The following is a 24,633-nucleotide window of genomic DNA, read 5'->3' as shown; positions in this document are numbered from 1 at the left end:
TATCTGCAAGTCCTGACACAAGTTTCAGCAGCAGCACTTTAATTGCTTTAGCCTTCTCCCATATCAGCACAGTTAGCTGCAAACTTTCAAGTTTTTCCATTTCATTCATTCATTATCTTTATCTTTAGCTGATTATCACTGATTAAACAGGTATTTTTGGTTCTCTGTCCTTCAGAATAATTCGTCCTGTCCCCAGCCATCATTTTCCAACTACTCTTTTTTAAATCTCATTTCGGGGCTCCTGGGTGGCTCAGTTGTTAAGCGTCTGCCTTCAGCTCAGGTCATGATCCCAGGGTCCTGGGATCGAGTCCCGCATAGGGCTCCCTGCTCAGCAGGAAGCCTGCTTCTCCCTCTCCCACTCCCCCTGCTTGTGTTCCCTCTCTTGTTCTCCGTCAAATAAATAAATAAAATCTTTAAAAAATAAATAAATCTCTCGTTTCCTTAAGTTTATTTAAGTAATCTCTACACCCAATGTGGGGCTTGAACTCACGACCCTGACATCAAGAGTCACATGCTCTGTTGACTGAGCCAGCCAGGTGCCTCAATCTCTTATTTCTCCCATAATTAAAGGTTTTCTTCTGATTGGCACTGTCAATACTGCTGCTGCACTTGTTGAAAATGACAGCTTTAAGAACAATAAACTAAGCTTAAACACACAGAATTTAAAAACAACAGGGATGGTTGACTATGAAATGACCATAAACAACCAACCAACCAACCAACCAACAAAAAAAACCCACCCACCCATCTGTTGGTAGAGTTAACCCACTTTTCTTCTGGGGAGTAGCTATGCTCCTATCTGAGATCATTCTAAAGAGAAAATTTATAAGAGAAGAAGCTGCCGCACTTAAACACAAGGCACTACGTACTCAATACCACAGGAAGGGTACCTGCCAAAAGCTACAGCAACACAGGAGAAACCACATTTTCCCAAGGTAAATATGGTAAGATACTACAAGAGAAGATCAGGGCTAAGCCATTAAAGACCTCTGTTTAAGAGGATGAGAGGACTACATTGGCGTAATTTGATTTATGCTGGAGAATAAATACAGTGTACACAGTCTGCAGAGGGACCTGGCTATCAGGCCAAACAGTCTGGATTTGATTCAGCTAGTAATGAGAGCCGCTAAAAGTTTCTCAGTAGAAAGGGAGCAAATGAAAGATGTTTGGGGGAGATTCTTATGGCCATGGAGTATGGAAGAAGTATCTGGACATGGAGAGACCAACTGGGAAGCTTGCTAAGCTCCAGTCAGCAGATTACCTCTGGTACCCGTGGTACAAAGACTCACCTCACCTCCTCTATCCACATTTCTTCCCTAAGGCCAAATGAAATCTCAGAATCCTCTACATAGGGCGCCTGGGTGGCTCAGTCAGTTAAGTGTCTGCCTTCAGCTCAGGTCATGATCCCAGGGTCCTGGGATCAAGTCCCCCATCGGGCTCCCTGCTCAGCCGGGAGTCTGCTTCTCCCTCCACCCTTCTCCCACTTGTTCTCTCAAATAAATAAATCATTAAAAAAAAGAAGAATCCTCTACGTAACACTTCAATCAATCAGAATTGGCACATAAGGTAAAACTTACTTGCCATGTAGGATGAGCATCAGAAATGGATAGTCACAGAAGGAAAAGAATCTCTGGCAGAAACAGTAGAGGAACTTTAAAACTAAAGAGGGCACCTGGGTGGCTCAGTCGGTTAAGCGTCCGACTCCTGGTTTCAGCTCAGGTCATGCTTTTGGGGTCGTGGGATTAAGCCCCGAGTCAGGTCAGGCTCTGCACAGAGTATGCTTGAGATTCTCTCTCTCCCTCTGCTCCTTCCCCCTCATGTGCTCTCTCTTTCTCAAATAAATAAATCTTAAAAAAAAAAAAAAAAAAAAGAGGACTGAAGACACACTTTCACTTCAAACGTGACAGAACAAAAAAGAGCAAAAGTAGAGTAGAGCCTTTGCTATCTGGGAACTCTGCAGAAGTGATTTTTTTCTCTGGATAGGTGAATCTTAGACTACTGAAAAAACACCAGATTTTGAAAACAAGTCTCAAGAAATATGTTATATTAGGGGCGCCTGGGTGGCCCAGTCGGTTAAGTGTCTGTCTTCAGTTTGGGCTGTGATCCCAGGGCTCCACAGATCAGGAAGTCCGTTTCTCCCTCTTCCTCTGCTCTACCACTCCATGCACATGTGCTCTAATAAAATTTTTTTTTAAATGTTATTTGTATCACTATATTGTACACCTGAAACTAATATTACACTGTAGATTAACTAACTGGACTTTAAATAAATTTTTAAAGATGTTATCCTAGAAAGAAAAGGGAACAAGATTCTAAAGCCAGCTATCCAGCCAGTGATGAGAGAACTCTGGTAAATAAGCTGTGGCCTTGGTTTCCTTACCTGTAAAGAAAAATGAGAACTAAATATCCACCAGGGCCACTTTCTAACTCCAAATCTGTATGACTCTAAAATACTGAGTGCTTACTATGTACCAAGAATGGAATGTAATAAAAAATTCAGTATCTCACTTTTTAAGGATGGTAAAAAAAGATTCTCCTTTTTAAATAAGATTTAACTGGGGCACCTGGGTGGCTCAGTCGGTTAAGCGGCTGCCTCCACCACAGGTCATGATCCCAGGCCCTCCATCAGGCTCTCTACTCAGCAGGGAGCCCGATTCTCCCTCTGTGTGCTGCTCCCCCCACTTGTTTTCTTTCTCTTTCTGTCAAATAAATAAAATCTTTTTAAAAAATTTATTTAAATAGATTTAATTTTTTGAGAAAGTGAGAGAGAACATGTGCATGGGCACACGTGAACCTGAGTTGGGGAGGGGCAGAGGGAAAGAGAATCTCAAGCAGGCTCCCCACTGAGCACAGAGCCCCATGCAGGACTCAATCCCAGGACCCTGGGATCACGACCTGAGCTAAAGGCAGATGCTTAACTGACTGAGCCACCTAGGCACCCTATGTAGACGACAACAACGACAACTCAATCCCAGAACCCTGAGATCATGACCTGAGCTGAAACCAAGAGTTGAACACTCAACTGACTGAGGCACCCAGGCGCCCCTTCTCCTTTTAACAAAGAAACTGAGCCTAAGAGTGAGTGACCTGCCACAATTATTCAAACAGCTTACCTCTTCCCAAGTGCCAACGACTGTTTCAACAGATTGGGACACAGCAGTGAACAAAATCAAGTTTCTGCCTTCACGGAGCTTAAATTTTAGTTACGAAGAGTGAACCCTGATTCTAGCCTCTACTGGGGTTACCAGATAAAATAAAGGATGCCCCATTAAATTTGAATTTCAAATACATTAATAATTTTGTTCCATGCAATTTGGGACATATTTATACTTTAATATTAGTCACCGTTGATCAGAAATTCAAGTTCAGCTGGGCATCCTGTATTTTTATTTGCTAACTCTGGCAACCCTATCAGAGACTTAACTGTAAAACCCTTCCTCAATCCTTTTAGTGCATCTCAGTGCCTCTAAATTAGTGACTTCACTACATCAACAAAATATTACAGTTTACATCACAACACAGTATATATATGTTAACTCAAACAGGTCTTTAAAACAATTCTTACCTCAATGCAATGCATTCTAGTATCTTCTATTCTTTTTCATTTTTCTAAAAATGCTTGTCATGACCCACTAAAATGACTTTTACAATTTATGAAGGGGTCATGACCTACAGTTTGAAAAATACTTCTTTGAAAAATATGAAAAACAATTTACCTTTGTGTTGAGTAACTATCATGAGCACATCAACTAACTATATTGTGCTATAAAATAGTAATGCCTCAGGTCTACCAAGGCACGCAGCTCTCACCTTAGAGTCAAATGGTATACTTTGAGTTCTTGAGTCTGTTTTTTTATAATTCTCCAATCTCTTAACTTTCTGTCATGCTATTAGTATTTCTCATTGCCGTCAATATGTTTGTCTCTAAAAGTTTTACCTTTCTGGGGCACCTGGGTGGCTCAGTCTGTTAAGCGGTCTCTTTTTTTTTTTTTTTTAAAGATTTTATTTATTCGACAGAGATAGAGACAGCCAGCGAGAGAGGGAACACAAGCAGGGGGAGTGGGAGAGGAAGAAGCAGGCTCATAGCAGAGGAGCCCGATGTGGGGCTCGATCCCACAACGCCGGGATCACGCCCTGAGCCAAAGGCAAACGCCCAACCGCTGTGCCACCCAGGCACCCCAAGCGGTCTGACTCTTGATTTCAGCTCAGGTCACGATCTCAGGGTGCACTCAGAGTCTGCTTGTCCCTCTCCCTCCCTCTCTCTCATGCTCTGTCTCTTTCTCTCAAATAAATAAATAAACTCCTTAACAATTAAGTAAAAGTTTTACTTTCCTACTGCTGGCAATCTGTGAATCAAAAATGCATTATGTAAAATCACGTGTAAAGTAAAAGCAATAAACTCTGAAAGCGGCCCTGAAGAGCTCCCCCTTTCTGTAATCTACACAAACTTCAATGTAAAACCAGGTATTTTCAAGTGTGTTTCAGGAATGAAAATAGGTTAACTACACAATGTCCACAAAAATGATTTTTGAGCCCCAAAGGAAAAATGCACAATTTGGTTCAAAACAAGCCTTTTCCTTCTTTTTAAACAAAACTATAATCAAGATTAATTCTGACTATTCACAAGATTACTAAGATGTTTAATGATTCATAAAACACAGTAAGAACATAAAGTGGCAAGCAAAAATATCTGACCAAATAACTGTTAGATAAAGCCGCTCGAAGTGATACTTTCAAGTACAACATTCTGAAGTTCTTATACGCTTAATAAAAATCAGCCACATTCATTTATAAGTACATTGCAGACAAGTTTCATACCACAAACTGATGGGATTTACAAAGAAGCCATTATAAAATGCCATTTTATCCAGTTCCCAAAATGCAGTTAGCTATTAATCATGGCATGAAATTGCTATTTTATGGCCACTTCAAGGCTCATAATATAAGCAATCTACATTAGAATATTTTTAAATTAAAAGTAATTTCTGATTTTCACATGACAACAACTGCAAATAATTTTCAGCAAATAAAATCTAAGGTTAATAGTTGTGGCAAATTTTCATAAGAAACTCCAAATTCATAACAATACTAAACTATTAAAAATAATAAAATCAAGGACTTAACATTTAAGTATATTTCATGCCACATATGTACAAAATTACTTGTATCTTCAAAAAGATAAAGAACTAGACCTATTTTACTGAGTCAAACTCAAGGTTACAAAAAGATACCCTGAAGGTCAAGGACTGTCTGTGGTTGTTATATTCTTTAAAATACACAGCATAACCTTTTTTATGTCTACGTTTGCATTTATTTAAAGAGAGAAATATTGGGGCGCCTGGGTGGCTCAGTCGTTAAGCATCTGCCTTCGGCTTGGGGTGTGATCCTGGAGTCCTGGGATCGAGCCCTGCATCAGGCTCCCTGCTCTGCTGGGAACCCGCTTCTTCCTCTCCCATTCCCCCTGCTTGTGTTCCCTCTCTCACTGGCTGTCAAATAAATAAAATCTTAAAAAATAAATAAATAAAAATAAAGAGAGAAATATTATAAAATTCTACAAATAAGTTGCTTTGGGCAAGTCCCCTAACTTCTCAAAGCTTAGGGTATTTTCCCTTCTATTTTAAGATAAGATTTTGTTATTTCTTCCTGCTCTGAAAGTCTACAGTTTAAGGAGGAAAATATTTTAAAATATATACTCTTGAAGCCGAAAGAGTATGTACCATATGATTCCTTTTTGTTTATTCTATATATGTTCACAAAGAGTCTGAAAAGACAAGCTCCAAACTTCCAACGGTCGTTATATCAAAGGAAAGATTATGGATGATTTTAAAGGAGCTTTGGCTTTGTTTTTTGGTCCTCTGTACTCTTTTCTAAATGAGTATTTAAAACTGTTTTTCAAATTATGAGACAGAACTTTCACAGTACCTGTACAAAGACAGTTTCTCTATTAAATTTTATTTTTTAAAAAGATTTATTCATTTTTGCGTGCGTACGAGAGCGAGTGAGCACAAGAGAGAGCATGCGCTCAAGCGAGGGGGAGGAGCAGAACGAGAAGCAGACTCCCCGCCGAGCAGGGAGCCCTACTCAGGGCTCGATCCCAGGACCCTGGAATCATGACCTGAGACGAAGGCACACATTTAACCAACTGAGCCACCCAGGAACCCCCTCTATTAATTTGAAGAATAAATCTGTTCTGTTGAGTCAACATGGATGGACTTACAGGGTATTATGCTAAGTGAAAGTAAGTCAGACTGAGAAAGACAAATACCATGATTCTACTCTTACATGAAATCTTAAAAAAAAAAAAGAATAAACAAAAAGGAGAATCAGAACTATAAATACAGAGAACAAACTGATGGTTGTGGAGGGTGGGGGAGCAAACTGGGTTAAGGGGAGAGGGAGATAAAGTCAGTCACGAGAATAAAAAGTAGAGCAGAAGGAATATAATCAATGATATTTTAATAGTGATGTATTGGGACAGATGATAGCTATACTTGTGGTAAACATAGCATAATGCATAAACTTGTCCAATCACTAAGTTGTACACCTCAAACTAATGTAATATTATGTGTCAACTATACTCAAAAAAATAACAAAGGTAAAAAAAAAAAAAAAAAAGAAGAAATCTGTTCTGGACACTGGTTCAAGTACATTTTTTTTTTAAGATTTTATTTATTTATTCGACAGAGAGAGCCAGCGAGAGAGGGAACACAAGCAGGGGGAGTGGGAGAGGAAGAAGCAGGCTCCCAGTGGTGGAGCCTGATGTGGGGCTCAATCCCATAACGCCGGGATCATGCCCTGAGCCGAAGGCAGACGCTTAACGACTGAGCCACCCAGGCGCCCCTCAAGTACATCTTTTACCTCCACTGTACCACAAGCAGCTTAAGATCCGTGAAAATCCACAACCACGTTCTATACATATCTTCGTGTCACAAAGCCTGAAAACTTATATATATATTACATATATTATATATAAAATAGACAAAAAAATCTCTTGAATTAATTGGTGTTTTAAATAACAGGAAAGTGGTTTATGACACCACTGCCTACAAAATTGCAAATCTGCTTTGTTTGGCAAGCACCTCAAGGGAGACTACTACTATTCTATGTAGAACATTTATCTTCAAAAGCAGAAGAAATTCTTTTTCAGTAGAAAAACATACTTTAAGGATAGCAAAAAACACATCAAGATACAGCTCAACGCATCATAAGTAACGCTAGTAAAGGTTACACGTTCAAAAGTGCCTACGTTACAGATTCTGGATTAGATGCTACAACCTTTCAAAGATGATACCAGCTTCACATTCACTGATGAGTAAATTTTCTGATAAAAACATCCCTGTTTTTGAAGTCTAACATCTAAGCAGGCAAAAAGACCTCAAGAGGAAAGAGCACCTTTTATTTTAGTAACACTCTTGCTAAAATATGAAAAAGACCACTGTATTAACCTCGTAAAATCCCGGTATGGGAACAGTCATAAATGACCCAGATGTGCTTCAAAAACAAAACAAGTACTTTCACTTGATACAGTAGCAGGTAGGCCTGTTAATGAACTATATTGCAGCTGAAGTTAGCACAATCATTTGAAATAGCTACAAAAACAGGGTGTTGTTCAGGCTCAACTCCTTATATATCAAAACACTATCACTATCAATCCAAAACAGAAAATTACAATTCCAGGAAAAAAATCTTCTAAGAACTCAGAATCTGTTTCAAGGTATAAAAACACACTTTGCCACGTGAAAGTAAATTCTAACACAGCTGTAGCTACACAGGACCAAAAAAAAAAAAAAAAAAAAAAAAAGATTCTCCTTCAAGTTGAAACATATGGCTATTAAATAGCTATGAGTTAACATTCCCTGTGTTAAATTTGTAAAATTTTAACCATCTAATTAGACATGGAAAATACAAACTTACATTTAACCAAAAAAGGAATTCCATGACTGACACCATTAATGTTTTGACTTTTCAAAATGCAAAATCTTTAAGCAACTACAGGATTACTTTTTTGACAAAGATTTGATGTAGGTTTTTGCCCAATTCAAAAAAACCTATTTTCTCTAGGTACTTAGAATGAAAATTAAGGCAATTAGGTTACAATATATAAGTCCAACAGAAAAAAATGTACAGCTTTTAATAGCCATCTACAGCTTACCTCTGATGACCTCAATGTCAATTAACTTTTTTGGTCCAACTGCAAATGTGGTTATTATCAATACCCACATAAAAGAATAAATTAACAAAGGATGACAGAGTTTAAACCTTATAAATTACAAATGAGGCCATATGACTAATTAATCTAGAGAAAAGCAAATGGCTAACTACCTCACCATCAAAACTTTGCTCAAATGTTACCTCAAAGAAGCCTCCCCAATCCATTTAAAACTGCAACCCACTCCCTTCCCCCACATTCCCGTATTATACCCTTAATCTGCTCTCCTCTAATCCCATAGCTTTTACTTAATATTATATATAGTTTGCTAATTTAATGTCTCATTTATTGTCTGGTTAATCATTTTAGAATGGAAACACCAGGAGAGCAGCTATCTTCGTTTTATTCATTGGTACATCCAAGCCCTTGTAACTGCCTATACATAGATTTTCAATAAATTTATATGTTCAATGGTGTCGATGTTTCAGGCTCTTCCAGAAGATATTTAATTTAGAGAGATGAATGTCTCGCAGATATTTAAGTGAAAACTTACACTAAACCGCAGCATAATTTCCAAGTTGCAATTCCTTAAGAAGCAGTAAAAGTACTAAGCTGAAAATGACTAAAATAAGAAGTTTTTACTCACATTTAATCCTGTATCCAAAGAAATTCTAATGCTGTATTATTTAGGATTAGGAATAGGTAACAGAATGGGTAAACCCATTATTTTTTTAGATAGAAAAGGGAATGTGGGAGGGGAAGAGCTAGTGATAATTCCCAACAGTGCCATGAAATTATATAAAAGTTAACAAAAATGACTTGGTCACAAGCTAACGGCTAATAAAAAAATACTTTTAGATGAATGAGGGAGATTAACAACAACAACAAAAGCTTCAGAACAAGTTTCTCAGGACTTTCATTCCTCTACTTTGTAGAAGTATGAGCACAATAGTTAAACCATGTATCCTCATTAGTGTTAACAGTTACTGTTTTCAAAGCATCTTCCCTTATATTATTTCATTAAGTCCTCAGAGAAACCAAATTCAAACTCAAGTATAAATAATCAGGTAGCTAACAAAAGCACTTAATAATGCATTCACTTGACAGTAAGTGCAACTTTTCCCTTGAAAATCCCCCACAGTGTTTGACAAAGAAACCATTCTATAGAAGAGCCACCTTCTTGGCAATGGAAACTAAAACAAGTCTTCTGAAGAGTAATATGGCACAGCTAGTAAGAGCCATAAAAACCTTAAAGCCCTTTGACCCGGTAAAACCACTCCTGGGAACTTTCTCTAAGGCAATAATTAGACTAAAGCCAAAAGCTATTAGTATAAAGATGTTTACTGCACCACTATCTATAATAGTAAAAATGTGGAAACCCAAATCCCAACAATAGTTGAATGGTTAACCAAAAACCTAAAAAAAAATGTAAAATACAATGCTAAAGAGGAAAAAAAAAATCACAAAATAACACACACAATCATTAAAGTTACATAAAATGAAAAGGTAAAAGGCAAAAAAAAAGATTTTGATTAACAGACTTTAATATTATGGGTATGTTGTTCTAAGAGAAAACAGTCATCTTCTAAAACATATATGATAATTTAAGGCAGGATAAATTTCTGAAAGCCATGAATAACCACTATTTTAAAAAAAGTCAAACATGATGAAATGTTATTTAAAGAAGACATGTGAATTTCTAGACTTTCAAGAATATTTTACTATCACTAAACACATCAAACCCAATGCTGCATTTTCTTTCTTCACCCTTGGCCTCAGAGACTTATTTTAACTGCTGATACACACAAACATATGTGAGGAGACTCTAGAAATTGTAACCAGTTTACAAAGAATCCAGTAGCAGTGGTTCAAAATCCAAAGAACTCTACAAGTACATTAAAGATCTATATAAGAATAGAAGGTACACATTATATGAATTCAATAAACAGAACTTCGCATGTATCAAAAAGAACAAAGGCCAGAATTTATGTCTCAAAAGAAATAACCTAAAGCAAGGAAGAATTTAAATTAACCTTAAATGTTTGTAAAGCCTCAAAGAACAGAAAAAGATGTTTGGTACTAAAACATTCCAAATATTTCTGATCACTCAAGCCACTCTGGAACAAATTCTTTATTATAATTTTTAAGCCTAAGGAGAGCCGAGGCAACTTAAAAGCCTGAGTTTTAATTTCTAATTATTTGAACAAGTTGAATATATCTGCAAAATTCCTATGATACTTAAGGGAAAAAAAAAACCGAAGATCCTTTTCTATAAAAATTATGTACAAAATTTTTCCATTTTTCACTGTGGGTGCCACTGAAAAAGGGAAAATGAAGTTACAGAATCCTAAGTGGAAAAAGCTGGGAAAATAAGCACTTTTATCTGAACTAGCTGGGGTAAGGTTAACGTTTGTGGGTGGCTCAGAGAAGGGGCAACTGTGGAGGAGAGGTAGGGTAGAAGTAAAAAAAAAACAATGTTCGCCCTTCCCCCCTTGAAAGCAGCAGAATTCCTTAAAAATCAGCTCTGATTCGTCTTGACGGGTAACTTCTCCTGCCATAAATGAAAATTCTTTGGAAATGGACTGCTGAAAACCTGTTTTCAAAAAGAAAACTCAGTGCATGAAAAAAAAGAAAAATCCCCGTATCCCACCTTCCAAAGCCCAGGATGTCTATTTCAGGAGGACCCTCGTCATCGACTCTGCCAACCCCGCCTAGGCCTAAGGGAGGCAAGGCAGTGCTGAACGCGGATGGGCTCGGGGCACAGGGGAAAGGGACTTGCGTGCCCTTGGTGAGCTCTGGCGGCACTCCCCAAGTTAAGGACACTGGCCACAATGGAATGGAGTCTATTGACATTTGCTGCCCCGTTTGAACACTAAGCATTTTCTTAGTTCGTGAAATACGAACTGACAACCACCCCCCACACACACACACCCCCAACAGGCCTTCCCGCACAAACACACCCTCCAAAGTCAGACCCGGGTAGCTGACACAACACAGGGCCCCCAGTCCCTAGCACAAACCTAGGCTTATGGGGGAAGAGGAGGAGACGACGCAAGTAAACACCCGCATTTCTGCCTTCAGGAACCCCACCATATCCCCTGCTGCAATCCCTCCCCCCTCGAAATTTTAAAAATTGGGGCGGGGGTTGGGGAAAATGCGCAGCTGCCCGCTCCCTGCCACCACCATCCCCCTATATCCCCAATCTGGCCTGGACTTCTGACGCACGCCTGGGTCCGGCCCTCGCCCACCACTATTCAAAGGCGCCTTCTCCTCGGCGGCCTCAGAACAGCATTGCGGATCGGCCACCACCCGCGGCAGAGAGGCCTTGCGGGGGAAGGAGGGAGGCCGGGAGGGGGCCGGGCACTCCCCACCCCTTCCTCAGGTGGGGGAGGGCGGAACGCTGCGGGAGACTCTGCACAGAGCCCGACGATTCCAGGAGTTCTGGAGCCCCCGCCGCCGCCTCAGATTAAAATGGGGAGGAAAGCGGGGGGCCACTACCCACCTACCCCAATCCGGTTCTTCAACCTTTCCCAAGGCAGGGGAATGGGGTCGTCACGCACACTAGACAAACCCTAAGGATTCCAGATGAGCCCCGTGGCTGCCCCTTTAACGGAGGGGGGTACGCTGCCCTAACTTTCCCCCTCCCTCGTTATTCCCCAAAGGGGGAGTTGGCAAGTTTCGGGAGATTGAACCAAAACCTAAAGACCATTCCACGTTAACATTTAAAAGGGGGGGGGAGGGGGACGCTGCCCAAGCATCCCCTCCATGTTGGGGTTAAAAGAGGAACAGGGGCTGACAATTGGTGAGACCTATGAATCCCTCCCGAACACTTAAATGGAGAGGGGGAGGCTGCCCAGTCCTTCCATCTTGACCGTTTGGGGGAGGGGGGAGGGATGTTGCAGAAGGCTGGACACAATCTGACATTCCCCGAGGGATCCCGCAGCGCCCCCCACCCAAACCCCCGGGCTCTAGAGGGGAGCGGGAGCCCCACCCCCACTGCGGGCCCCCAGCCCACCCCACCAAGCCAGGCCGGTCACGGGGCGGGGACGACGGTGTGGGCCGCGGCGGAGGGGACGCGAGGCCTGAGCTCGTCCAGGCCCGGAGCGGAGGGGGCTGGGGCGCGACACCCACCTGCCCAGGCCGGGCCGCCCGCCTCCTGCGCTCGCCGCCGCCACCGCGGAGGAGGAGGAAGCCACGGCCGAGGACGACGAGACTGAGGACGGCGCAGCGGCGGGCGACGTGAGAAGGCCGCCGCTGCCGCCGGGCTTACGGGCATTGGCGGCCGCGGGCGGCTGCTGCTGCTGCTGCTGCTGCTGCTGCTGCTGTTGTTGTTGCTGGGGCTTCAGCGACATGGTGAAGGGCCCATACACCGGCCCGCACGCCGGGCGGGGACAGCCGGGAGCCGGGCGCGCCGAGGAGACGCCGGAGCGCGGCGGGGACGCACGGGCGCCGAGAGGGGAAGCGCGGGATGGCGCGGCAGGGGGGGCGCCCGGACCGGCGAGGGGGAGAAAGAGAACGACGAAGGGGCGGGGAGGCCCGCCGAAACCGAGGAGCCGCCGGGAGCCGGGCAGGGACGCGCCGCCGCCGTTGCCGTTGCTACCAAAACAGTCTGAGGCGGAGGGAGGCGAGCGCTGCCCGGAGGGAGGGGGGCCGGGGCCGGGCGGGGGAGGGGCGGCGGAGGGATACGGGCCCGGAGCCGCGCCGCCGCCGCCGCCCCGCCCGCCCCGCCGCGCCGGCCGCGGGAGCGAGCGCCTCCCGGGCCACCTGGCCGCCGCGAAGCGGCGTGGCTCGATGGCTGCTGCGGGGCCCCGAGGAGCTGCGGCCGCCGAGCGCATCGGGGGTCGGGCACACAGAGGCGCCGCGTGGCGATGCCGGGTGGGCGCGGTGGTGCGAAACGGGGACTCTTTACCGGAAGTCGGAAGGGTCGGACGGAAGCAGAACGTGAGACGACCCCGGGGCCGGGAGGGACACGTGAGGAGCGGGCGCCGCGCTGGGCTGCGTTCGCGGGGGTCGGGTGAGGGCCCGGCCGGAGGCCCTGCCCGGATCCGCCCTCCTCGAGGCGGGTCTGCCCTTCGGGAGGGCGTGTCCGTCTTCGCCCTCAGGGCCGGCCTAGTCTAGAGGACGGGAGGGAAGCGTTTCTTCCCCGCCCCCCAAAAATCCTTCGGCGTCCTCAGACTACTGGGAGAGTCCGTGTTTACCCCCACCTGATGCAACCTCGAACGTGGACTGCGAGTCCCTTCAGGGCGGAGACTCTGTCTTGCTACGTAAGAAGCATCTAGAACACAAGCATCCCGTAGTTGTCTTTGTATCCCCAGCACCTGGCACACAGTAGGCTCTCACCGCGTCAGTGGATGTCTGAAATAAAGGCAGTCTTTTCCCTGCCAAGACTAACAAGGTTGGAGTCGAGCAACCTCCCGGGGCCACCTACATCTGGTTACCTTTTCCCCACTTTTTTCCACCCCAGCAACACACAGCCAGAAAACTCTTTTGGGTATCTGACCTTCATTTGAACCCATTTTCCCTCACTTGAACTTCTTTTTTCCTCATTCATGAGACTCAAAAGGAAATGTACGTGATTGGTAGAGCTATGGATAATGGGGTCTCCCTTGCTGGAGACAGAACAGACCTCACAAGAATGTGTGAACTTTAGACCTTGGCCCCTTTAGAAGTTTTACTTTAACTTAGATTGCTAGCCAGCACAGTAGTTCGTTTTTTAAGTGTTGCAATTAAACTGGAAGCTAGTAGATTTTTTTTTTTTTTGAGTGAAGAATCGAGTTTTGTTCTTTTGGTTTTGTTTTTTCTTTTATTAAGTAAAATTACTTAAGGAATCTAACCAAAATTGTCAGAAAAAGGTAAAGACATTTAAAAAAATTGGAGAATGATTAAACCACAAGTCTCCAGTAGCCAAATTGAAATTAATCTCCTAGACAGTCCAGGCAAAAATTATCATTATATTCTGCAAATACGTGAAAAGTAGGAAGTCAGCTTTATCTCCCAGCTGAGGTAAAAAGAAGGTTGAGAAGAAAAAGAAAAGTATTATTTTAAACCAACAGTTGCAAAATCCTTTAAAAATTAACCCAAGGGAAATTGAAATTAAAAAACCAGATGAGAGGGGTGCCTGAGTGGCTCAATTAAGCCTCTGCCTTTAGCTCAGGTCATGATCTCAGGGTGGGAATCCAGCTCTGCATGGGGCTTCCTGTTCAGCCAGGAGTGAGAACCGTTTCCCTCTCCCTCCATCCCTCCCCCTTCTTGTTCTCTCCCTTTCTCTCAAATAAATAAATAAAATCTTAAAAAAAGAAGGACCATAATAGAAATACAGTCAGCTTTCTCTGGTTTAATGATTTGATAGTTAAGCATACCCGTGATCCCAGAATTCAATCCTAGGACAAACTACAGACAGGTGGGAGATAAAAGAGATGTGGAATAAGAAAACCTGAAGCTGACAGCTGAACTTGATTTTGTTTAGGCTGAGAAAGCTTTTACCCACTATCATTTAAAATGTATTTAATAATTTATTGAGATATAATTTATGTATTATAAAATTTGCCCATTTTGTATACAATTCAATGATTCTCAGTAAATTCACAGAGTTATGCAACCATCACCATTAATTTCAGAACATTTCCATCACCCCAAAAGGATCCTTATACCCATCTGTAGTTACTCCTGGTTCCCATTCTCAGCCCCAGCAACCACTAATCTACTTTCAATGGATTTATCTATTGTAGACATTTCATATAAATGGAATCCAACAATATGTGGTGTTTGCCTTCTTTCACTTAGCATATGTTAATGTTTTGGAGGTTTATCTATGGCAAAGCATGTATCGATGTTTCATTACTTACTATCACTGAGTAGTATTCCATTGTATGGTTATATCACATTTTGTGTATCTACTCACCAGTTGGTGGGCCTTTAGATTGTTTCAAGTTTGGGGCTATTATGAATAATGCTGTTATGAACATTTTTGTAAACATGTCTTCATGTGGATATATGTTTTCATTTCTCTTGAGCAGATGCCTAGTAATGGAATGTTGGGCTGGTGTGGTAAATTTATATTTAACTTTTTAAAGATACTATCAGGGCGCCTTGGTGGCTCAGATGGTTAAGTGTCTGCCTTCGGCCCAGGTCATGATCTCCAGGTCACAGGATCGAGCCCCATGTCCCCCATGTCAGGCTCCCAGCTCAGCGGGGAGTCTGCTTCTCCTCTCCCTCACCCTCTGCCTCTCTCCCAGCTTGTGCACTCTCTCTCTCTCTCTCTCTCAAATTAATAAATAAAATCTTTAAAAAAAGATACTATCAAACTCTTTTCTAAAGTGACTGCCATTTTACATCCACACCTGGAATGTTTGAGGGTTTATCATTAAAATTTCTGCTTTTAGATTAAAATGGAAACAAAGAGAACCTCTATGATGGAGTCTGTTCTGTACACACACCCTTTTTTCTTTGTCCAAGGAAGATCACCACCCAAAACCTAGAAATACGTTTTATTGCAAACCCTTCACCGCCATTCTAGACATCTAAAGATGTGGCTATTTAATAGCAACTGTGACATCAGAGTGCTCTAGCTTTAAATGTAAATGTCAGGATAATGCACCTTAAGACAAAATGGTGTGTGGGGCGCCTGGGTGGCTCAGTTGGTTAAGCGTCCAGCTCTTGATTTCAGCTCGAGTCATGATCTGAGAATCCTGGGATCGAGCCCTGCATCAGGGAAGTCAGCCTGCGATTCTCTCTGCCCCTCTCTCCCACTCACACACACGTGTTTTCGAGCTCTCTCTCTCTTTAAAATAAATAATCTTTTTTTTTTTTTTAAATGGTGTGGTAGGCAGCCTGTAAGACCACACATGTGCAGGCACCTGGGTGGCTCAGTTAGGTGGAGTGTCTGGCTCTCGGTTTCGGCTCAGGTCATGATCTCAGGGTCCTGGGATCCAGGCCCGAGTCAGACTCCCTGCTCAGCGGGAAGTCTGATTCTCCCTCTCCTTCTGCCTTCCCCTCCCCGCCCCTGCTTGTGCTCTCATGCTCTCTCTCTCTCAAAAAAATAAATAAAATCTAAAAAAAAAAAAAAAAAAAAAAAAAAAGACCACCCATGTGATCCTGTTCTCCTGGTGGTCAAACCCAGTGAAATTCCCACCAATTGAATATGAGCTGGACCTAGGGGGCTTCCTTCCAACAAAAAGTTTGAAAAAATTATGGATTTCCACTTCCAAAATTAGGTTATAAAAAGACTGTGGCTTTTATTTTAGACGGCCTTTTCTCACTTGTTTGAAGGAAGCTAGCCCCCATGTGGTCAGCGACCTTATGGAGAGGCCTCCATGACAAGGAATTGTTGTCCACCTGCACAGCAGTGAGGACCTGATGGCTGTCAAAGCCACGTGCTTGAGCTTGGAAACATCCCCCAGGTAAGGCTTGAAGTGGCTACAGCCCTGATCAAAGCACCTTAATAGCCTTTGTTAGAGACCCTGAGCTAGAGATGCTCGGCTTAGCCACACCAGATTCCCAGCCCCTTTGTTGTTTCAGTCAGTAAATTCTGGAATAATCTGTCATGCAGCAAAAGACAACCAATACAGATGAACCAAAAAGTGCATTTCCTATGATTTCCATGTGCATTCAGAATTCTTTAAAGGGGCTCCTGGCTGGCTCAATTGGTGGAGCATGTGACTCTTGATCTTGGGGTTGTGAGTTCGAGCCCCCGAGTTGGGTGTAGAGATTACCTAAAGATAAAATCTTAAAGGGGCTCTTGGGTGGTTCGTTGGATCAAGCGTCTGACTTCGGCTCAGGTCATGATCCTGGGGGGCCTGCGGCTGGCTCCCTGCTCAGTGCGGAGTCTGCTTCTCCCACTTCTCTGCCCCTCCCCCCACATGTGTTCTCTCTCTCTCAAATAAATAAATAAAATCTTCCTTTTAAAAAAGATAAAATCTTTAAGATAAAAAAAGAATTCTTTAACAACAAATGCGGAAATCAGAAATATTATATCCAAAAGAATTCAAATTTTCGAATGCTTCCTACATGATTTTCAGGCAGCCATTTAAACCAAATCGACCAGTGTCACTGGCGAGTTGTCATCAAAGGCAATGATGAACATTGTTCTGAAAGAGTTCTGACATTGAGAAATATTGCTAAAATTTAAATTTCAAAAATCATTGTGGCCATTTCAAACACGATTTCAGAAATGAAGAAAGTGTCAAATGAGGAAGCATCTAGAGAAAGACTTTCAAACTCGGGAACCTAGTCCTGTGAATTCCACACTTGCTTTCTGATTTTCAATGACCCTTCTGCAAGCCACATGGCCCTTTAATTTTTATTACTTCAATGATTAATCAAGCCTGAGGATTTGGGGCTGGAAACCGGATGTAGCCGTGCAAAGCCGAAGTGCAAAGGGTGATCTGCTACGGAGCACACATCAGATGATCCAGTATTTCCAATTCACTTTTCTCCAATCATTTCTTTTCAACTCTCTTCATTTGATCATGTTTAATGTATGACGATACATTATTCACTCAATACTCTTGATTTCACTTTCAAAAGCATGAAAATTAATTCAAATCAAAACTAACATGCACCCCCCCAAATCCATCCTCTTCAAGTTTTCGCATAGATCAATCCTCATTTAAAAAAAAAAAAAAGAGCAGATGTAATTTCAAAAATAGGACCATGGCTAATTAAACAAGTGTTTTTTTTCTAACCATGGTTACTCAGAATTCTTAGAGGCTAATCTATTTGTAGACACTCCAGGAATCCCAAAAGACTAAAAGCAATAAAAAAGAAAACGTGTATGGTGTGGAGCCCCTCCAGGAGGGCATTATTTATACACCTTGTGTGCAAAGTAACAACTTTCCCATAGGTTTGAAAAAACTTGGGGGGGGGGGTGGCAAAATAGTAGGGAGCAACAGCCACATTATCTGAAAAGCTTCTAAATGAGCCTTTCCTTCACACAAGCACACTTCTGGTTGTTAAGTTGCTCATTTTGTTTTACCTTGTGGGACAGAATAACGATGCGGTGACATTATTCATGAAGCAAAAGCTGGATGCCAACTGAAATAGACACACAAGAAAGACTTCGTTATTTTTCATTGGAAATGCTTGTGCTGCGCAGAGCCAGAAATTTAAAGAAACACGGCCTTTTGTTTTTTCCTCATTCTCTCTTTTGGTTTTCACTCGCCCCCTATTTTGGGTGAATGTTGTGGGCAGCCTGTTGTTCCAGGGGCCGCGGACTTACGGAAAGCCAGAGATGCACCATGTGGAGAATGCAGGAGGGGATTTAAAATGGATGTGCGCACGAAAACCGGGGATGTACTGTATGGTGACTAACATAATATAATAAAAAATCATTATTAATAAAAAAATAAAAAAAAAATAAAAAAAAATAAAATGGATGTGCGCAGCAGCAGGGACGGCTGAAACGGCCATTAGCACGGAATGGTGTTAAGTTTGCTACAAGATACTGGGAACCCTACAGTGGAAGCCCCCTGAGGGATCAGACTATAATTAATACTGGCACTGCTGACCTATCATCTTAGAAGAAGGACTTGGATTCTTGTTCCAGACTGGAATCAGCTATGGGCTTCACAATACTCACAGTCTTGCTTAAGTCCCTATCTTGTCAAAACTATTCATTTTCCATAAGGTAGGCCAGGACTAGAGAATGAGAATGATAATAATTGCGGGCCCTTACTATACAGCATTCACTATGGACCAGCTCTGTTCTAAGTGCTTTCTACATAATAATTCACTCATTTAATCCTCACAATACCCACTGATTCTCAATGGAAGGGGAGAATTTTGCGCTGCCCCCCAGGGGGCCTTTGGAAATGTCTAGAGATATTGTTGGTTGTCACAATGGAAGAGGAAATGCTACTGGCATCTCGGGAGGGAGGCCAGAGATGCGGCTAAACACCCACAATGCACAGGACTGCCCCTCCCCCACCACAAAGACTCCTCCAGCCCCAAATGTCAATAGTGCCAAGGTTGGTTGAGAAAACCTGCATAACCCTATGAAGTAGATAGGATTATTATTCCCTTGTAACAGGTGGGGAGACTGATGCACAAAGAGGTTAAGTCACTTTGCCTAAGATCACGTTCATTAAATATTAGAGCTCGCAAGTCATGATTGCGGGGTCCTGGGATTGAGTCCTCCCGGCTCCCCGCTCCTTGCGGAGTCAGCTCGTCCCTCTGCACTTCCCCTTGCTTGTGCTACCCCACAAATAAATAAAATCTTCATTTTTTGAATTTTTTATTTTTTTGTAATCTTTTTTTTAAAGATTTTATTTATCTATTCATGATAGAGAGAGAGAGAGGCAAAGGCAGAGGGAGAAGCAGGTTCCCCACAGAGCAGGGAGCCCGATGGGGGACTCAATCCCAGGGCCCCGGGATCACGACCTGAGCCAAAGGCAGACGCTTAACCAACTGAGCCACCCAGGCGCCCTCAAATAAATAAAACTTTCATTTAAAAAATTTTTTTATTTTTAAAGATTTTATTTATTTATTTGTCAGAGAGAGAGGGAGAGAGAGACAGAGAGAAAGCACAAGCAGGGAGAGTGGCAGGCAGAGGGAGAAGCAGGCTCCCTGCTGAGGAAGGAGCCCAATGTGGGACTTGATCCCAGAACCCGGGGATCAAGACCTGATTCGAAGGCAGCCGCTTCACCGACTGAGCCACCCAGGCGTCCCTAAATAAAATCTTTAAAAATATTAAATTAAATTAAATTAAATTAAATTAAATTAAATTAAATTAAATTAAATTAAATTAAACAAGTGTTAGAGCTAGGATTTGAACCCAGGCAGTCTGTCTCCAACATCTGGTCTCTAAACCACTTTGTGATGTAAAACAGTGAAAGCCTAAGTGGGCTCTGGGAAAAGCAAACTTCTCTTCTTGGTTTCATCAAATGCAAGGTTCTAGTGACCTGGCACCACCAACGACGGCCTGCTGCCCGACTGGAGAAAGAGGTGACAAATGTAAAAGTCACCATCTACAGCAGGCTGAGCCCATCAAAACTGAAACTGCACCTTTCCTTTGGCCCAACCAAGGTGAGAAGCTGAATGCACAAGGGTAATCATTGCCATGTTGTTTGGAATGGAGAACAGAAACCCCACTAGCAGGGAGCGGTTAAATACCTTGTGGGGTATCCCAAATGCAACGGAATATTCTCAGCTCTTCAGTGGGAAAGAGGTAGACCTTCATTCACACTGATCGGAGAGGATCTTTAAAACCCACTGTTTAAAAAAAGGAAAAAAAAGATAACCATGGGAGGCGACAGAAATAAATCCACTGGATTGTCGGGACCACTTCATAATGTCTATATAGATCAAATCATCATGTTGTATACTTTAAATATATACATTTTTATCTGCCAATTATATTTCAGTAAAGCATATATATATATCTATCTAGATGAGATGGAGCACAAAAAAAGAAAAAACAAACCTGATACTCAGGGGCTGGGGAGGAGGAAAACATTTTTACTATGTACTTTTGTACTATTTGAAATTTTATTTTTGAAAATTTATTTTATCGGGACGCCTAGGTGGCTCAGTAGGTGAAGCGACTGCCTTCGACTCAGGTCAAGATCCCAGGGTTCTGGGATCAAGCTCTGCTTCGGGCTCCTTGCTCAGCGGGGAGCCTGCTTCTCCCTCTGCCTGCTGCTCCCCCTGCTTGTGCTCGCTCTCTGTCTCTCTCTCCCTCTCTCTCTGACAAATAAATTTTAAAAAATCTTTTTTTAAAAAAAGAAAATTTATTTTACCATGTGCACATATTACCTTTTATTTAAAAAAATAGAATGTTAGGGCATCGGTAAGAGTACCTACTGTTTATATAATGCTTCATGGTTTCTGTGTAGGATTTCCTTTGGTGCTCACACCATCGTAGAGACAGAGACACTGGAGAAGTGGCCTGAGCCACCCAAGGTCACTCGCCACTGACTCCCTCACCTACTTCCCTTCCCTGTTTCCCAAAGTAGGATCAATTACTGTCCCTACCACTGTAATTTTGTTTTATTCCACCACAAACAGTCATTTGCAAACTCTAGGCAGTAAATCCTGACCCTATAGAAAGAGAAGAGGCCAGTTTCAGGAGCTTTTCTCACACACACACACACACACACACACACACACACACACACACACACCTTCCCTTTCTGCCTCCTTTGTATTGTTTTGTGCTGAAATGCTAGATCAGCCAAACAGAGAAGCCAGGGCAACAGGTAGATCTGTCCCCCCGCCACCTCCAGAGTCGGTCTGTTGTAGGCTCTCAACAAACCTGAGCTCACTTGATTGGACAGACTAGTTCTCAGTTTATACACATTTGCTTACTTGGGCCTGAAATGGCATATGCTTCCTATTTAGACCTGCTAATGACTACAAGCCACAGGCCAGAATGGTGGGGCCAACATCCAAGGCCACCCCCTAATGACCCAAGCACTTCCAGGCAGTGAGAGGGACAGTTGATAACTAGCCTGCTTTCCCCATGTGTTTCCATCGCGCGTGATTTGGGCAGAGTTCACATTCACTTCTGGATAAAGCTTACTTCTCTTCCAGTTGATAGCCTGTGATACAGGCATTCGGGAAAGCGCCAGGCTAGTTCATCAGAGCTGCCGAAGCCAGGAAACCACAAGGGGCCTCCTGGGGAACTACGCTTAATCCCCAGACTTCGGCAGGCTCACGGAGGTGACTGCTGACGCCCTATGAGAGCTGGATTCACCCTCCAGTGATCGGGACTCCTGTTCTCTTCCATCGCACGTGCGGCTCATTTCTGTCCTCAGCGTGTCCACGCCGGACAAGTGTTCATCCGTCAAATAAGCAAAGGATAGGCTTCTGGTATCCTGAAAATGACTCAGGAATCCTGTTACTGCAATTCCTCTCCTTTTTTTTTTTTTTAACCATTTATTTATTTATTTGAGAAAGAGCAGGTATGTGCATGTGCCCGTGAGTTGAGGGTTTGCGGAGGGAGAGAAACCCCAGCAGACTCCCCACTGAGTGTGGAGCCTGACCCATGGCGTGATCCCATGACCCTGAGATCATGACCTGAGCCAAAACCAAGAGCCGGCCGCCTAACCGATTGAGTTATCCAGGCTCCCCTGTTACTGCAATTTCTAATAATCATCTCAACACGTCATTTTTTTAAAGCTGTTAAGTTTTTTTTAAAGAACATCCTAAATATTTGTGTATCGATTAGCATTTGCTGTGTAACAAACTCCCCCCCCCCGCTGCCCGCCACCGCCAACGTAGTGGCTTAAAACATCAAAACTTTTTTTTTTCCTTAAAATGCTATAGGTTGGCTGAACAACTCTTCTGGGCTGGCTTGATTGGAGGTGGATGGTCTAGAATGGCCTCACTGACATGTCTGGCAGTTGGCTCTGGATCAGCTGGGGTTGATCAATACAACTTGGCCGCATATCTCTAATCATCCTGCAGGCTGCCCTGGGTTCATTCACATGGCGGTTGTCCCAACGGCCCAGAGAGCAGCAAGAAAAGGCAAGCCCTAACACACGGGCACTTTTCATGTCTCTTCTTGTGTCACATTTTCTACTGTCACAGTCAAAGCCAACCCTGGATTTGAGGGGTGGGGACATAGACTCCATCTCTTGATGCAACAAGCTGCAAAATTACTTTGCAAAGGATAGGCATGCAGGGAGGAAAGATTTTGTGGCCCCTTTTTGGAATCTATCACAATCAGGGATGGGGTAATTAGAAAAATCTATTTAAACTTTTGTTTTTCAACAAGAGGACTCCCAGTATTCCAAAGAAAGCTTAGAAGCCTACCTTTAACAATCTGATGACTTTCAAACCTCCAGATTCTTGGTCATCTCGCTCAGGACTGCTAGAAGCATCCTGATGAAAAGAGCACCACATGTATTTTCTGCAAAACTGACTGTGGTGGTGAATGTTATAGGTCAACTTGACTGGGCCATGGGATGCCCAGATAGATCTGGTGAAACATTATTTCCGGGCGTGTCTCTGAGGGGCCTTCCAGAAAAGATTATCACTTATGTTGGTAGATTGAGTAAAGCAGATTGCCTTCCCCAATGTGTGTGGGTACCATCCAATTCATTGAGGACCTGACTAGAACAAAAATGCAGAAGAATGGAGAGTCCTCTGCCTGACTGCTTGAGTTGGGTCATCAGTCTTCTGCCCCCAGACTGGGATCTAACACCATCAACGCCCCTTGTTCTCAGGCATTTGGACTTGGAATTGGACTACCACATCAGCTTTCCTGGGTCTCCAGCTTGCAGGTGGCAGACTGTGGGACTTCTGAGCCCCTGTAAGTACACGAGCCAATTCCTTATAATAGATCTCTCTATTTATGCAGAAATTTATAATTTATATCTCTATCTATCTATCTATCTATCTATCTATCTATCTATCTATCTATCTCCTATTGGTAATGTTTCTCTGGAGGACCCTGAGTGTAATCATATGACCTTGGGAAAGACATCCTCATTGTCCTTCATGGACCATGAGGGCTGCCCTAGATGTTCTCAACTTGCAAGAGAACTTTTTTTTTTAAGATTTTTTTTAAGCACTCTCTACATGCAACGTGGGACTCAAACCCACAACCTGGAGATCAAGAGTCAACACACTCCACTGACTAAGCCAGCCAGACACCGGGAAGGGAACTTTCAGAGGTTATATTACAGGAAAACTAAAGAACAGGCCGCATGCTGAATGGCCCCACCCCTGCTTGTAGAGATAAGATGGTTAGGCTCCGGGCTGGAACTTTCAGCTTTCATCCAGATTTTTGGTATGGTCTGCGAGACTATGATTTTCAACTTTTCTGCCTCATAGAACTGGTTAAACCCTTTGATCTCATTTTTATTGGGCAATATTATTGTACCACTTTACAAATACACCATTTATTCCAGCCTGACTTTAATAGCCTTTCCTTTCCCGCAGGGGAAAAGGGCATTAAAGGTCAGCAGAATGCTCAACGATGCTAGATGGAAAAAGGGGAAAGGCATACAGTAGGTGCTTGAAAATGTCCAAACAAATGAAGACCAAGAAAGAAGGAAGGAGAGGGAGAATGAAAGCAAATGAAGGAAAAGAATCTGTTAATTTAGTACTTTTCCCAAGATGTCCAACTTGGACTATTCTTTTAACAGCTTTGTTGAGATCTAATTCCCATTCTCTGTAATTCACCCATTTCAAATGTGTGCAATTCAGTGGTTTTTAGTATATTTGCAGAATTGTGCAACTGTCACCGCAATATAATTTTAGAACATTCCATCATCCCAAAAGGAAATCCCATAACCATTGGCAATCAATCCCCATTCCCCCTTCCTCAGCCCCTGGCAACCACTAATCTACTTTCTGCCACTTGGGCTCTTTCTTTTCCTTGTGGCAAAATACACACGACATAAAATTTACCATCGTAACCATTTTTAAGTGTGCAGTTTAGTGCTGTCAAGTACATTCACATTGTTGGGCAGCCAACACCACCATCCACCTCCAGAACTTTCTCATCTTCCAAAATGAAACTCAGTCCCTATTAAACACTA

The 24,633-nt window shown here is 43.0% G+C and overlaps 1 protein-coding gene across 10 annotated transcripts in view; it reads right to left on the bottom strand.

Moving 5' to 3' along the window:
- Window positions 1–12,999, bottom strand: part of ATXN2 (ataxin 2) — a 121,809-nt gene extending 108,810 nt beyond the window's left edge. For all 10 annotated transcript variants that reach the window (XR_015722330.1, XR_015722329.1, XM_045776816.2 and 7 more), the window contains exon 1: window positions 12,281–12,999. Coding sequence is in view for 8 of the 10 variants with exons in the window: in XM_045776816.2 (XP_045632772.2) it covers window positions 12,281–12,984 (704 nt within the window). In the remaining 2 variants the exon portion in view is untranslated. The remainder of the gene's footprint in view (window positions 1–12,280) is intronic.
- Between the last annotated feature and the right edge of the window lie 11,634 nt (window positions 13,000–24,633).

This window comes from Ursus americanus, chromosome 30 (genome assembly GCF_024610735.1).
Source record: "Ursus americanus isolate L20-20 chromosome 30, mUrsAme1.1.p, whole genome shotgun sequence".
Classification (NCBI taxonomy): domain Eukaryota; kingdom Metazoa; phylum Chordata; class Mammalia; order Carnivora; family Ursidae; genus Ursus; species Ursus americanus.
Note: the sequence above shows the minus strand (reverse complement) of the source record. Positions and strands in the feature narration are given on the sequence as shown.